This window comes from Felis catus, chromosome B3 (genome assembly GCF_018350175.1).
Source record: "Felis catus isolate Fca126 chromosome B3, F.catus_Fca126_mat1.0, whole genome shotgun sequence".
NCBI classification, from domain to species: Eukaryota; Metazoa; Chordata; class Mammalia; order Carnivora; family Felidae; genus Felis; species Felis catus.
The window spans coordinates 93,274,759-93,289,587 of record NC_058373.1 but is presented as its reverse complement, the minus strand read 5'-3'; the positions used below and the strand labels follow the sequence as shown (position 1 = coordinate 93,289,587).

The window sequence follows — 14,829 nt, the reverse complement described above, 5'->3', positions numbered from 1 at the left end:
ATCAGATTTTTTTATAAGTAAAGTTTATTGGCACATAGCTAAAGCCATTTGTTTTCATACTACCTAAGGCTGCTATTACACTACAACAGCAAGGTTGAGGAGCTGTGATAGAGACACCTGGCCTGCAAAGCTGAACATATTTACCATCTGGCCCTTTACAGAAAACGATTGCCAGCCTAGATCTGTGGGATAAATGTAGATAGAGAATGCCAATGGAGTGAATTCTGGAGCATACCTCACTTCTGAAGTCAAATAGAAGAAATAAGAACAAACTAAAGCAAGAAAAGAACCAAGAGACTGAATTTTCCACAGTGAAATCAGAAAGGAGTGTCGATTGTGTCCAATGTTGCTAAAAGGCTAAGAAACGTAACCACTAATAAATAACCAGTGTAGATTTAGCAAGATGATCATTTTCATAGATTTAGTGATGTGATGGTCATGATGGGGAGGGTTGAGAGCCAGTTAAAGATTGAGAAGAAAATATGAGGTGGAAAACTAAAGACAATGAGTTAGCCTTTTAGAGGACTTGGCTAAACAACAAGAAGAAAAGAAATGTGAAAAAGATATGTGGTTTACGGAGGATTTTTAAGAAATAGGAGATACAGCACATTTTAATGTTGAGGAATATGATCTAGTAGAAGAGCAAAACTGAGGACACAGAAGATGGGGATAGAGAGAGATACTGAAGAAGAAGGGAAGGAAATGGGTGGGACAAGAGCACCCAGGAGATGCTCCAGCTGGGCGGGGCTGGGTGGCTGCTGCAGCTGCGGTAGTAACGTGGATGTATTTCCAGGATTGTTATATGATGTATTTCACAGAGAAACACTTGGAGAAATGGTGAGATTTGTATTCCAGTACCAAAAGATTTACGTAATCCATGATAAAGGTAAACTGTCCTTATGGTACATAAGTTATAATATAACTGGTAATACAGTGCTATTAGGACCAGAGTTCAGTTACATTGAGAAGTTGAAAAAACTTTGGACTAAGAACTATAATAATCATTTTTAAGACTATTTTAATAGGAAGTGTTTCAAAGTTTAAAAAAAATTTATAGGACACTTGTGGAACTCAGTTCAGTTTTAAGTTAAGGATGGTGAACTTACCAATCCTCATCAGCTAAAAGCCTCAGGGCTTCTGTCAGTGCTATTTCTGGTTTGGAAAATGACCGTAGTTCCGATGTATCCATTATTTCTGGACTATGAGTGACAGAAGGAATCCTTTCTTTATATTGTGGAACGGCTCCAGGAGATGCTTCACCTAAAACAAAGCAAAACAAAAACATATTAAATAAAGCAGCAGAGAACTCTAAAACAAATGATATTCTGACTAGATTCTATGAATACTTTTTTCCTCCTTTTTTTAAAATTTAAAATTTAGTTAGTTAACATACAGTGCAATATTGGTTTCAGGAGTAGAATTCAGTGATTTATCACTTACATATAACACCCAGTGCTCATTACAAGTGCCCTCCTTAATATCCATCACCCATTTAGCCCATCTCCTGCCTACTTCCCTTAATCAACCCTCAGTTTTTTCTGTATAGTTAGGAGTCTCTTATGGTTTGCTTCCTTCTTTCTTTGTTTTCCCCTTCCTGATATTCATCTGTTTTGTTTCTTAAATTCCATGTATGAATGAAATCATATATTTGTCTTTCTCTGATTGACCTATTTTGCTTAGCATAATACATTCTAGCTCCACCCACGTCCCTGCAAATGGCAAGAGTTCATTCTTTTTGATGTGTAATATTCCATTGTGTGTGTGTGTGTGTGTGTGTGTACGTGTGTGTGTGTGTGTGTGTGTGTACGTGTGTGTGTGTGTGTGTGTGTGTATATATATATATATATATATATATATATATATATATATATATACCATAGCTTCTATGAATATTTCTTATGGAAACTAGTATTATTAGTTTAGTCTTCAATAATTTTTTTTAATGTTTTAATGTTTTTTATTTTTGAGAGAGAGACAGAGCATGAGCAGGGGAGGGGCAGAGACAGAGAGGGAGACACAGAATCCAGAGCAGGTCCAGGCTCTGAGCTGAAAGCACGGAGCCCGACACAGGGTTCAAACCCACGAACTGTGAGATCATTCCTGAGCTGAAGTTGGACGCTTAACCAATGAGTCACCCAGGCACCCCAGTTTAGTCTTCAATAAAATTGTAATACCTAGATACCAGAGGTATTTAAAACTTCACTGTTTATCTACAAAATTATTAAATTATATCAAATATAAATATATAAATGGTTTTTCAGTCACATAATAAAGTATAGTTTTAAGAGCAAAAAATCAATAAGAAGCATTATGATCCCATTTTATAAAAACATGTGGATGTATACCTGTTTTACCATATATCTGACAACTAAAAATGAAGCTTCATCGCATCTGTATATAGAGTTCGAGATGAATTCCAAAAATACTAATTTTTTGCTACTAGTATAGAATTAATGGTCTGTTACAAATCCTAAGACCATGTGTGGTAATAAGAACACTATTTCTTCTGTAATCAAACATTTACCAATCATTTTCCAGATGTAAGGCATTGCCCTAGATGTTGGGGAAACAAATCATTGTCTTTGAGTGTCAGGGTAATGGCCCAGGGGGCACTGAACAATGCAAGATACCTGTAGTGAGGGTGTTAGAAAGGAAAAGATCAAAAAGATCAAATAAAATGTGTACCAGCTATTGTAAATGGGTAAAGATTTACTAGTTATTTTTTACTGTTAAGAGATATTTTTAAAAAGGTAATATTAGGCACTAGAAAATGACTATCATAAATGTATTCATCAATGTGTACTATTTTTTTTAATGTTTTTATTTATTTTTGAGAGAAGGAGAAAGAGAGAGAGACAGCATGAGCAGTGAAGGGGCAGAGAGAGAGAGAGAGAGCTACAGAATCTGAAGCAAGCTCCAGGCTCTGAGCTGTCAGCAGAGAGCTGAGCTGTGAGATCATGACCTGAGCCGAAGTCAGATGCTTAACTGACTAAGCCACCCATGCACCCCTCATCAATGTGTACTATTTACTACTATCTGTACTTCTTTTCCTACTGTTAACAGTAGCAGCCAGCATTGTTCAGAACTTAAGTAAGAAGTTTTGTGGATTTTTCTCCCCCTAGATTTTATGACATTAATAATAGTGAAATTATTTGAGAATGCTAGCAAATAGGCTTCAACTTCACAAATGCCTACATTTAACTGGTTCTTAGGGACGTGTTTAAAACCACTAATTTTACAAGTCAACATGTCATCAGTCATACTTTCAACAATTATTAGTTTTGAGAACAAAGAATTTTAAAAAGTTTTCTAAACTTGCATTATAAAAGAAATCCAAACTGGGAAGAATCAGACATTCATCCAGTTCAAATCTTTTTTTTTTTAATGTTTATTTTTGAGAAAGGGAGACAGAGGGAGGGAGGGAGGGAGAGAGAGAGAGAAAGAGAGAGAGAGAGGGAGAGCGAGAGAGCGCTCAAGTGAGGGAGGGGCAGAGAGAGAGGGATACAGAGGATCCGAAGCAGGCTCTGTGTTGACAACAGACCCACAAACCGTGAGATCAAGACATGAGACGAAGTCGGACGCTTAACTTACCAAACCACACAGGTGCCCCAAGTTCAAATTTCTTTTATTGTGAGAGATTTTGAGAGATGTTAAGTATGTTGCCCAATATCACATTTATATATTTATTTTTTCTGTACTTTTTGTTTTTTTATTGATACCTAGACTTCAGACCCAACATAAATTTTAAAATGTTTAAGACAGTTTTAACGGTTTATTCTTCAGTAACATTAAACAATAACAAATAAAAATAATAAGCAATAACCTTAATGTTTATGATAGTTCATATGTTTTTTTCATTTTCAATTTCTGATGGCTACCATACCTAAGACCTATTTAATATTTTTAAAAACACACAGGAAACATGGAAACTACTCTGGCCAGATATAGAACCCAGTAAGTACTGAATGGTAGACTGAATAAAGGATAAATATAATGACTTTTAAATTTATTTTTATTTTGCTTTATTTTACTTTACTATTTTATTTTATTTTATTTTATTTTATTTTATTTTATTTTATTTTATTTTATTTTATTTTGAGAGAGAGGGAAAAAATCTTAAGCAGGCTTCACACCCAGCACAGAGCCCAACACGAGGCTTGATCCCACAACCGTGAGGATCATGACCTGAGTTGAAATCAAGAGTTGGAGGCTTAGCTGACTGAGCTACTCAGGTGCCTCTATTTTTAACGTTTTAAAAAAGATTTTATTTTTAAGTCATCTCTACACCCAACATGGGGTTCGAACTCACAACCCTGAGATCAAGAGTCATATATGCTCCACTGCCTGAGCCAGCCAAGTGCCCCAACAATGATCTTTAAAAAATTTTTTTAATGTTTATTTTATTTTTGAGAGAGAGGGAGGGAGAGACAGAACCTGAGCAGGAAAGGGGCAGAGAGAAGGAGACACAGAATCTGAAGAAGGCTCCAGGCTCTGAGCCATCAGCACCAGAGCCAGACATGGGACTCAAATTCATGAACTGTGAGATCATGACCCGAGCTGAAGTCAGATGCTTAACCGACTGAGCTACACAGCCGCCCCCTCATAATGATTTTTTAAAATCATGATCTAGGGGTGGCTAAGTGGCTCAGTCAGTTGAGCGTCCAACTTCAGCTTAGGTCATGATCCCATGGTTTGTGAGTTTGAGCCCAACATCGGGCTCTGTGCTGACAGCTCAGAGCCTGGAGTTTGCTTTGGATTCTGTGTCTCCCTCTCTCTTTGCTCCTCCCCCTCCACTCACGCTCTGTCTCTCTCCTTCAAAAATAAATAAACATTAAAAAAAATTTAAAAAATTAAAATCATGATCTAATATAAACCAATTTCATAATCTCATTTAACCCTTAATATAAAATAAGATACCACTACTTAGTGAAACAGTAATATTTACAAGGGAGCATGGAGGAGATCTTTGAGTTAATATTGACCTTTGAGATATTTTGGATATTTCTAGCAGCAGAAAATTGAGGCCTATTTCCAGGTCACAAAGTTATTTAAAGGGAAGACCTAATATTCATGAAACCAGGTCTGTCTACTGACTCCTACTAGTTTAATGCTCTCTTCATCACAAATGCACTGAACCATATGTGGTCTCTTCATCTTAACCAGCATTTGTGATGTTATTCTTCACACTTAAACAAGTTTCTTACCTGAATCTGAAAATGCTAAAGATGGTGACCTTTTTAAGCAGGTCCCTTCTTTCAATGGAGGGCTGAAGGCAATATTTTCTAAAGAGGAACTCTCATTTTTTGATATTCCTACCTCATCTCCAAAAATATTTAAGTCTAGAAGGGAGAAAAACAACTTCCTTTTGATGAGAAGGAATTAATATTTATTATAATAGAAGCTACTGGGTCTTGCAAATTTCAGTGTTATAGTTCAACATATTCCATTATTGGCCCTCAATTAAACCACAGGTACACTAGCTTTAGAATATTATCAGTTAAAAAACGCACCAAAAGTTAAATTCCACTTACGTTCAGATGTCATTTTCTCAGTTCCTGTATGTTTCATTCGCTCCCAGGAATTCTGTTCCTTCTTTTCACAATCTTTAATGTCAAAAAGTTCTTTTTCCTCTTTTCTCTTTTGTCTCATCTTGTCATAAGTAGATTTTGAAATAGAAACTTTAATCTGAATGAAAAAGTTGAAATATTTGAAAGTATTCAGGGAGTTTGACATTTAAAATAACCATCTTCATCTCAGACAACTGTATGTGGACATTAAAGGTCTATATGTAAAAAATAAAATATACATTTTTTAGTCCTTATTTCAGGAATTCTAAAATTGAACAGAATTACATAGTGCTAATGTCATAACTAAATCTGTGCCTGAGGATACCAGTCTGTTACTCATTGAGTGTCCTAGAAAATTGTTAAATATTACATATATATATAGTACATTATATATATACATACATATATATAAAGTACTATATATAATATATACGTCAAGTATACAGAATGAGAATATATTTGTTAGGAAAGAATAATCCATCAATTAAATGATTAAGGATCACGAGACATCTGGGTGGCTGAGTTAGTTGAGCGTCTGACTCTTGATTTTGACTCAGGTTATGATTTCACATTTTGTCAGATCGAATCCTGAGTCAGAGATTGTTCCTCCCTCTCTCTCTGCCCCTGCCCTGCTCACACACACTCTCTCTCTCTTAAAATAAGTAAACTTTTAAAAAATGTTTATTTATTTTTGAAAGACAGAGCACGTGTGCGAGCAAGAGAGGGGCAAAGAGAGGGAAATAGAGGATCCAAAGCAGCCTCTGTGCTGACAGCAGAGAGCCCAATGCAGGACTAGAACCCACAAACGGAGACATCATGCCCTGAGCCAATGTCAGATACTTAACTGACTGAGCCACCCAGGTGCCCTGTCAAAATAAATACACAAACTTAAAATAAATAAATAAATATATGATTAAGGATCAGAAATTTCTATTATACTGAGATTTTTAAAATTTCAATCCAAACACTTTCACCACCCCAAATCTGATGAACACAAAACAATGATATAATATAGGCTTAAATTTATCCTAATAATCTGCAAATAACCTTACATCCTTTTCATTCTCAACATCAACATATGATGGAATACTTTGCTGGACTGCTCTTCCATAAATCCCCGATGGTGGTTCAATGCTTTGTTTAACTGAAAATGTATCTCCATTTTCCACAGAAGATATCACTGATTGGTTGCAGGCTGCTGGTGCTGAATGTGGACTTCCAAATACACCTGAAATTAACCAACCATCCAACTGCCATTAAGTATTTATGTGATGTCACTCTAATAACAAAGTTTAAGACAAGGCTCTTTAAGAAGTAAACAATATAGTTAGTAGGAAAAATATGTTAAATAATCATAAATATATGGGAGCCTGGCTGGCTCCATCAGAAGAGCATCCAACTCTTGATCTTGGTCAGGGTTGTGAGTTTGAACCCCACATTGGGTGTAGAGATTATTTAAATAAATAAAACTTAAAAACTATATATATATAAAAAATACATGTGTATATATATATATATGTATATATATATATAAATATATATAAAAAATGGGATTGGAAGATACAATGGAGATGGACAGATAAGTGAAGAAGGAGGTGAGGACATCCTATGAGATGGGAATGTTATAAGCAGAGCTGAACAAGTATACTCCACGAATGTAGAGTGAATAACTTTGGTTGGGCACAAGGCAAATAGAAGAATACCAGAAACTAAGTGTGCAAGGGTAGGTGGAGAGCCTTAAATTAACTTAATGAGATTCTATCAAGCAAACAATTAGGAAAGCTTTCCAAGCATTTCATTCTATTTCACCATATTTACCAATAATAAGATGTGCACTCTCAATGTCTATCCTCACATGCTAGCTTTCTGATCAAAAAAGAAACTAGTTGAGGTATGTTAACTTGATAGGGGAATCCTTTTCTCACTTTAAACACTTTATAATTCAGTTAATTATACCTCAATAAAGCTAAAAAAATCAGTTTTTTTTTTTTAAAGGAGTTAGAAGTTTATTGAATACACTGCAAGGGAGCAGCAGGCAGGACAGCAGAGAAGAGACTATCTGCCAAAAAAAAGAGCTTAAAAAAATACTTGCAAATATGTTGTTCAAAGCTCCCTCAATCCCCCTAAATATACATACCAGGTGTCAATTCTGGTTTGTCTAGACTCTGTATGGAAGATAATAAAATTACATTAATTACTAAGCTGATAAATAAGGACTGTCATTTGAATTTAAACTATGATAAAACTATCTTAGCTATCCCAAAAGTGTCTTGGAAGTACCTAAACTGCAGTACCTACTTAGAAGTACCTAAACTGTCACTTAATACATCTCTCTGAAAACTGCCGACATGAATTATTATAGTTGTTAGACAGAAACACAAAACCTACTTCTAATTCGTTCAATTTAATAATTTTTTAAAAAGAAAGTTTTAATCCACACTTGAATCACACTCTTCTCTATTCTTTAATGATACCCTTGGCTTATGTGTGAAGAACACATACAATTAACAAGCTAAGGAACTTTGAAATACCTTTTCCAACAACTACTACTGAGTCTTCTGGTAAGGTATTTGTGGATGTGAAGTCAAAACTGGGAATTTGCTGTAAATTTGATGATGACCCTGTAAATGCTAAAAAAACAAACAAAAAACCCATATTTTAAAATTCTCCTTATATTTTTAGAATATTGTAACATGGTCTTTTAAAACAAAATTAATTTCATACACAGATTTTACAATTTATTTATTCACTTGTTTATTAGTCCAATAAATATTTGAAACTAGAATACCTAGCATGCACTAGGCAGTAGAGAGAAAAGAAACCTTCCTTCCTTAAGGAGTTTACATGTTCCAGGGTTAAGAATGGGAAAGATGTACAAGAAAATAATTATAGCATGATAATTGAGCAACAAAGGGGTAATCATGGGGGAAAGCTCTAACTCCTGAAAACAGACTAAGACAATCTCACAGCATTCTGTAATTTTCTAGGTTACCTTTCACTCCAGTTTGTGATTATGTAATTATTCTCTTTACTACTAGACTGTAGGCTCTATGGAGAGAGGACCTCTATCTAATTTTGATTATCAATCTTTTCCAGAGCCTATTAGTATGGCATTTGGTGGGTATTCAGTAAATATATGTTAGATGAATGTTACAAGGCAGAAAAAATGAAAAGCACAACATGATTAATTTAGGGTCAACTATTAGAAACATCAGGTAGCCTCAAAAAATGTGTAGTGACAAAGGGAAGCATATCTCAGTAAATGGAACAATTTGCTCAGTAATAGTCCAAAAACAAAATCTGTCAAAAGATGACCGAATAATTAGACAGATCTCATGAAGAAAGATATAAAGAAAATGTTATCTTTAAGTAGTTTAACTTCATTTATCAAAAAAGCTGATATAACTAGTCATTTTTAATGTTACTTTTTACTTTTTATACTGTATTTTCTTATAAACAAAGAAACGCTGAAAGAAATGTTGCTTAGTGAGTCTCAATTCTAAAATATAAGGGAAAAATAAAATTAAAAGATTCTTGACATATAAACAATCCTTATATAACCTTTCTGTCACTTCTCTCTCATTCATCCAAATAGAGAAAGAGAAAATATTAATTCATAAAATCCAGTTTGCTAACACTCTAAGCATCCATCATTAATCACTTTCTCAAGTCATCAATAGGGGCTCTATGTTATGCCAGAAGATGGACAGGTTCAAAGGAACAACCAGCAAAGGAGTGGAATGGGAAGAAGGGGTTCTGAAAGCTAACCCTAAAACCATCTGAGGTTTCCTGCAAAAGGAATCCATTCACATATGCCACTCATTGCCAATATTTCTTTTGGAAGTTTTTTTATTCCCTCCAGCTCTGCACTCAATATTTACTTTAACCTGACTGAGGATGCAATGTTTGAGTGACTGTGCCCAAGGCTACACTATTAGTTTGGGTTGGCTCATCATCACTCCATTTAACATGTGACACTGAACACCATTACATACAAAGCCTAACAGGAATATAAAGATGACAGTGTATTTCCTTTTATTTTATTTTTTTTTCAACGTTTATTTATTTTGGGGACAGAGAGAGACAGAGCATGAACGGGGGAGGGGCAGAGAGAGAGGGAGACACAGAATCGGAAACAGGCTCCAGGCTCCGAGCCATCAGCCCAGAGCCCGACGCGGGGCTCGAACTCACGGACCGCGAGATCGTGACCTGGCCGAAGTCGGACGCTTAACCGACTGCGCCACCCAGGCGCCCCAGTATATTTCCTTTTAAATGACTTATACTACTACAGCCCAGTAAAGTGAAGAAAGCTTTCTAAATAAGTGGATTTTAAGCTAGTATTCAAAAAGCAGACATGATTCGAACACATCAAGATTGGAAACGGACATCTACGCCAACATACATGCAAACTAAGAAAACTTCTAGGGGCGCCTGGGTGGCTCAGTCGGTTAAGCAACCAAGATCCAGTTCGGTTCAGGTCATGATCTCGCAGTTTGTGAGCTCAAGCTCTGCGTCAGGCTCTGTGCTGTCAGCTTGGAGCCTGGAGCCTGCTTCAGATTCTGTGTCTCTCTCTCTGCCCCTTCCCTGCTTGTTCTCTGTCCGTCTCTCTCTCAAAAATAAATAAACATAAAAAAAAAATTAAAAAAGAAAACTTCTAGTATTAAGAATGCCAGGGCATGGGGAATGAAAAGAGGAGTAAGATAATGCAAGAAAGTTAAGGTGAGACAAGATTGTTAAGGGTCTTCCAAATTATGCTACAGAGCAGGAAATTTATTCTGTGGGAAATAGGTAACCACTCAAGGTTTTGAGTATGGAAGAGATGGTAACAATACTTCAAAAAGATAATTTGGGAAGAGTATGCAGCCTGGAGTAAAAAGGGATAAAATAAAATGCAAGATGTCTTATCACAAGGCTACTGTAATTATCCAGGGAAGAGGTAACAAAGGCTGAGATTAAACAGAAGAACTGGCAGGACGAGTCATTGCCTGAACCTGGAGGGTAAGGAGAAGAAGACAAAGATGACTCTCAAGTTACAAGTCCCCATAAATGGGAAAATGGTAATGCTACTAATAAAAACGATAACAAAGGAAGAAGAGCAGGTCTGGAAAGGAAGGTCAGTTTGGTTTTTGAACATGTTTACTCTTGTTAAATGAACAGATGTAGCAGGTGTTTGGTTTAGAGTTGGCAGTGTGAGTGCAAAGTAATTTTCTGACATAGAAATAACTGCTGGTCAAAAGATACAGATATATTTTTAAAATTGTTTTAAAGTTTATTTATTTATTTTTGAGACAGAGAGCACAAGCAAGGGAGGGGCAGAGAGAGAGACACACACACACAGAATCAGAAGCAGGCTCCAGGCTCTGAGCTGTCAGCACACAGCCTGACACAGGGCTCAAACCCACAAACCGTGAGGTCATGACCTGAGCCAAAGGCAGACTCTTAACTGATTGAGCCACCCAGGTGCCCCAAAAGATACAAATATTTTTGTATTCTGCTGCGCAAAAAGGATGCCACTAGTAGTAAATGAACATGTGTAGCAATTATTTCAAAGCTATTTTTAAAAAAGAAAAAAAAATGCATGTTGGGGGCACCAGGGTAGCTCAGTCATTTAAGCATCTGATTCTTATTTCAGCTCGGGTCATGATCTCATGGTTCGTGAGTTCAAACCTGCTTGGCCTCCTCTCCCTACTCCTCCCTGCCCTCTCAAAATAAACAAACTTAAAAAATATATGTTAGGGTACGAGTTACTTTTAGGAAGAGAATTATTTTTTGTACTGATTATCTTTACATGAGAAATGAAATATGTAAGTAAATATGAAAAAAACCCTTGTCATTCTCTTTTGAAAAAACAATGATAAGAAACCATCCACAAAGAACAGATATTGAAGTACATCATGGATGAAATTTAAAAATTTGCAAAAAAAAAAGAAAAAAAGATAAAGCTTCTAACCAACTTCCTTTTACTCAATTTATTTCCACAAAAAGTATACATGTCCTACAATGTCTGACTGCCTACACATATATATGATTTCAGATGAACAGAAATAACAAAAGTTGATCTTATTACAATCACAGTTGCTACATGTAAAAAAAAGACAGTTCCTTAAAGTTACTAGTAGATTAAAAATTTACAATGAATTCTAATTACTCTATTTAAATATTTATACCTTTTAAAATCACTTTCTCTTGGGGTGCCTGGGTGGCTCAGTCGGTTAAGTGTCTGACTTTGGCTCGGGTCATGATCTCATGGTTTGTGGGTTCGAGCCCCACATCAGGCTCTGTGCTACCAGCTTGGAGCCTGGAGCCTGCTTCAGATTCTGTGTCTCCCTCTCTCTCTGCCCCTTCCCTGCTCATACTCTATCTCTTTCTCTCTCTCTCTCAAAAATAAATAATAAAGATAAAAAAAATTTTTTTAAATCACTTTCTCTTTACCTAAGGGAAAAATTTAAAATGTAGCTATGATAGATCTCTAAAAAAAAATGGACAGCTGTCACAGAGGAGCTAGTTGCTATACTAAGTTTAAAGAAAAACAACAGAGAATGTAAATTCTTAGCAACCGTTACTGATGAGAAAGAAGCCTTTCCAGGTTCGACCACAGGAAACTATATTCCTGCTTCTATAGTTTTATTCCCTGGTTACAACCTAAGTAGGCATCTGGGATTTATTTATTCACATGATTTATGTCCCCCATTTTAGTGGTAAAATGTCTTGTAAAAAATGTGTGTGTGTGTGTGTGTGTGTGTGTGTGTGTGTGTGTGTGTGTAATCTGAGGGGGTTGAGATCAGCAGAGATCCCCTAGTGTTAACCTCTTGGGTAGTTGCTTCCCAGCCATGGCTTCTCAGGGAAGTCCATCAACCAATACATGAACCTGTATGTTCTTCTATTTGGCAAAATTATTTAATCAATAACACATCAGCAGAGGGGAAAGAAAAATCTCAAAACTTAGAAAGCTCAGTTAATTTTTCTTTATTGGCATGCTTAGGGAGAATTCTGAGACATTTAATTTAGGATTTAAGGACATTCCATCTTAAAAATTAACTTGTGAAATTTACTAACCTTTTGTATGTCTTGGGTGTTCCTTATTTTGTATCTTGAAAACACTAGGTGAAATGTCATGGGATCTATCATCTTCAAAATCACCACATCCAAACCCATAGTTCATACGTTGACCAATTATGCTTACATTGGATGTTGTAATCCCTATAAAATAAAATACATAAAAATATTTATTAAAAATATTACCTGTGTTTCAGGTAATAGTACAGACAGGTACATATCTCCCCTCTAAATCTATCTTGCCTTCCAGATTTTTAAAAAGGTCAGTAACATAATATTAGAAATTACAACGTTATAGTAATTTAAAGGCTTTTATCTTATTTTAAATTTTGTAATACTTTTTACTAGCAGTTAAGAACATTTATTATAAGCTATATCTAAACATTTTATAAAACAGGTTAAAATCGCAACCATTTAAAAATTACAATCAGGGGCGCCAGGGTGGCTTGGTCGGTTAAGCATCCGACTTCAGCTCAGGTCATGATCTCACGGTCCGTGGGTTCGAGCCCCACGTCGGGCTCTCTGCTGACAGCTCAGAGCCTGGAGCCTGTTTCAGATTCTGTGTCTCCCTCTCTCTATGCCCCTCCCCTGTTCATGCTCTGTCTCTCTCTGTCTCAAAAATAAACAAACGTTAAAAAAAAATTTTTTTTTAAATAGTTAAAAATTACAATCAAATACAAAACTTAGTGCTTGAAAGAGATAATCAAATATATATACACATATATTTAAAATATGACAAACATTTAATGTTTAAATGACATTTAAAACTTTAGAGCAAAAAGAAAAAAGATTATTTCTATTTTTTATTTTAATTCTAGTTAGTTACAAATATGATAAAATTGATTTCAGGTGTAGAATTTAGTGATTCATCATTTATATACAACACCCAGCACTCATCACAAGTGCCTTCCTTTATATCCATCAGCCAACAAGCCTATCCCTGCCCACCTCCCTCCATCAACCCTCAGTTTATTCTCTACAGTTAAGAGTCTCTTATGGTTTGCTTCCCTCCCTCGTAAAGAAAAAATTTTTAATCTAGAATTTGTAAACTATATCCTGAGAGATATTTTCCATTTCTCTTTTCTCCTACTCTTGTGTACTGGGTCTATACTGGTCTGGCTGGTGAAGCAGCACACTACACAGTGACTAAGCTCAGAATCTGGAATCGTGCTTCCTGGCTTTAAATCACAGCACTTCCACTTAGACCACTGACAGAACCTGGGCAAGACACTTCATCTCATTTGTAAAATGGGGATAATAGTATTACCTCTTCCAGAATGGTTGTGAGGAGTTAAGTGAAGAAAATATACGTCAAAGGCTTAGCATAGTGCCTAGCATACTCTTATATTTCTAATTAAATGTTATATTCCTAATTAAAAATAAAACTAATCAAAACCCTAACATGGGCCTCCTTTTAACAAATACAAAAACTTTTAATCTACATTTGAATGTTTAAACTGACTACCTTATACTAATACTTTGAAGCCGTTAAAACTACAAAATATGCACTAAATGGAAAATACTACCCAATATACATTTGAGTCACCATCCATTTTAATATATATAGCTCCTATAAATACCATTAAGTAGTAATAACAAAAGATAATTTGTTTCTAATATTGTTGTGGGTTTTTTAATAAAAACAGGATTGTGGGGAAAGGGGTGTCTGGTGGCAACTGAGCTACAGAAGACTGGAGAGTAAAAAGCACTAAGTTCATAGAGAGTCAAAAAATATCTGGTGTTAAATGATAGAGAACTTCTGGGAGTAACGTGGATATCTTTCTCTTCTTAGTTTTTTATTTTTTTATTTGAGAGAGAGCGCGCAAGAAGGGGAGAAGGCAGTGGAGGGACACACACACACATACACAAAGAGAGACAGAGAGAGAGACAAAGAGAGAGACAGAGAGAGACAGAGAGAGAGAGAGAATCTTAAGCAGAGTCCATGCTCAGTGCAGAGCTGAATATGGGGGCTCGATCCTACAAACCTGGGATCAGGACCTGACTGAAGTCAAGAGTCAGATGCTCAAACGACTAAGCTGCCGTGGTGCCCCCTATATTCTTCTTAGTTTTGATAGTTAATTTAAAAGTTAGCCTCATAAAGATACTGGCTTTGGGGGCTAATGCTTTCTGTTAATAATAGGAACTACTAATCCGATGCTATAGGAAAAAAGTTTACCATAACATCATTCAGGAAATTTAGCACAAT

At 35.8% G+C, this 14,829-nt stretch overlaps 1 protein-coding gene across 3 annotated transcripts in view; it reads right to left on the bottom strand.

Moving 5' to 3' along the window:
• Window positions 1-14,829, bottom strand: part of TOGARAM1 (TOG array regulator of axonemal microtubules 1) — a 76,094-nt gene that overhangs the window by 29,182 nt on the left and 32,083 nt on the right. For 2 of the 3 annotated variants that reach the window (XM_045059866.1, XM_045059868.1), the window contains exons 8-12: window positions 12,624-12,767; window positions 8,099-8,197; window positions 6,620-6,795; window positions 5,532-5,685; window positions 1,107-1,260 (exon numbers count right to left, since the gene is read on the bottom strand). In XM_045059866.1, coding sequence (XP_044915801.1) covers window positions 1,107-1,260; window positions 5,532-5,685; window positions 6,620-6,795; window positions 8,099-8,197; window positions 12,624-12,767 — 727 coding nt within the window. The remainder of the gene's footprint in view (window positions 1-1,106; window positions 1,261-5,531; window positions 5,686-6,619; window positions 6,796-8,098; window positions 8,198-12,623; window positions 12,768-14,829) is intronic. The other variant, XM_045059867.1, reaches the window with a different exon arrangement.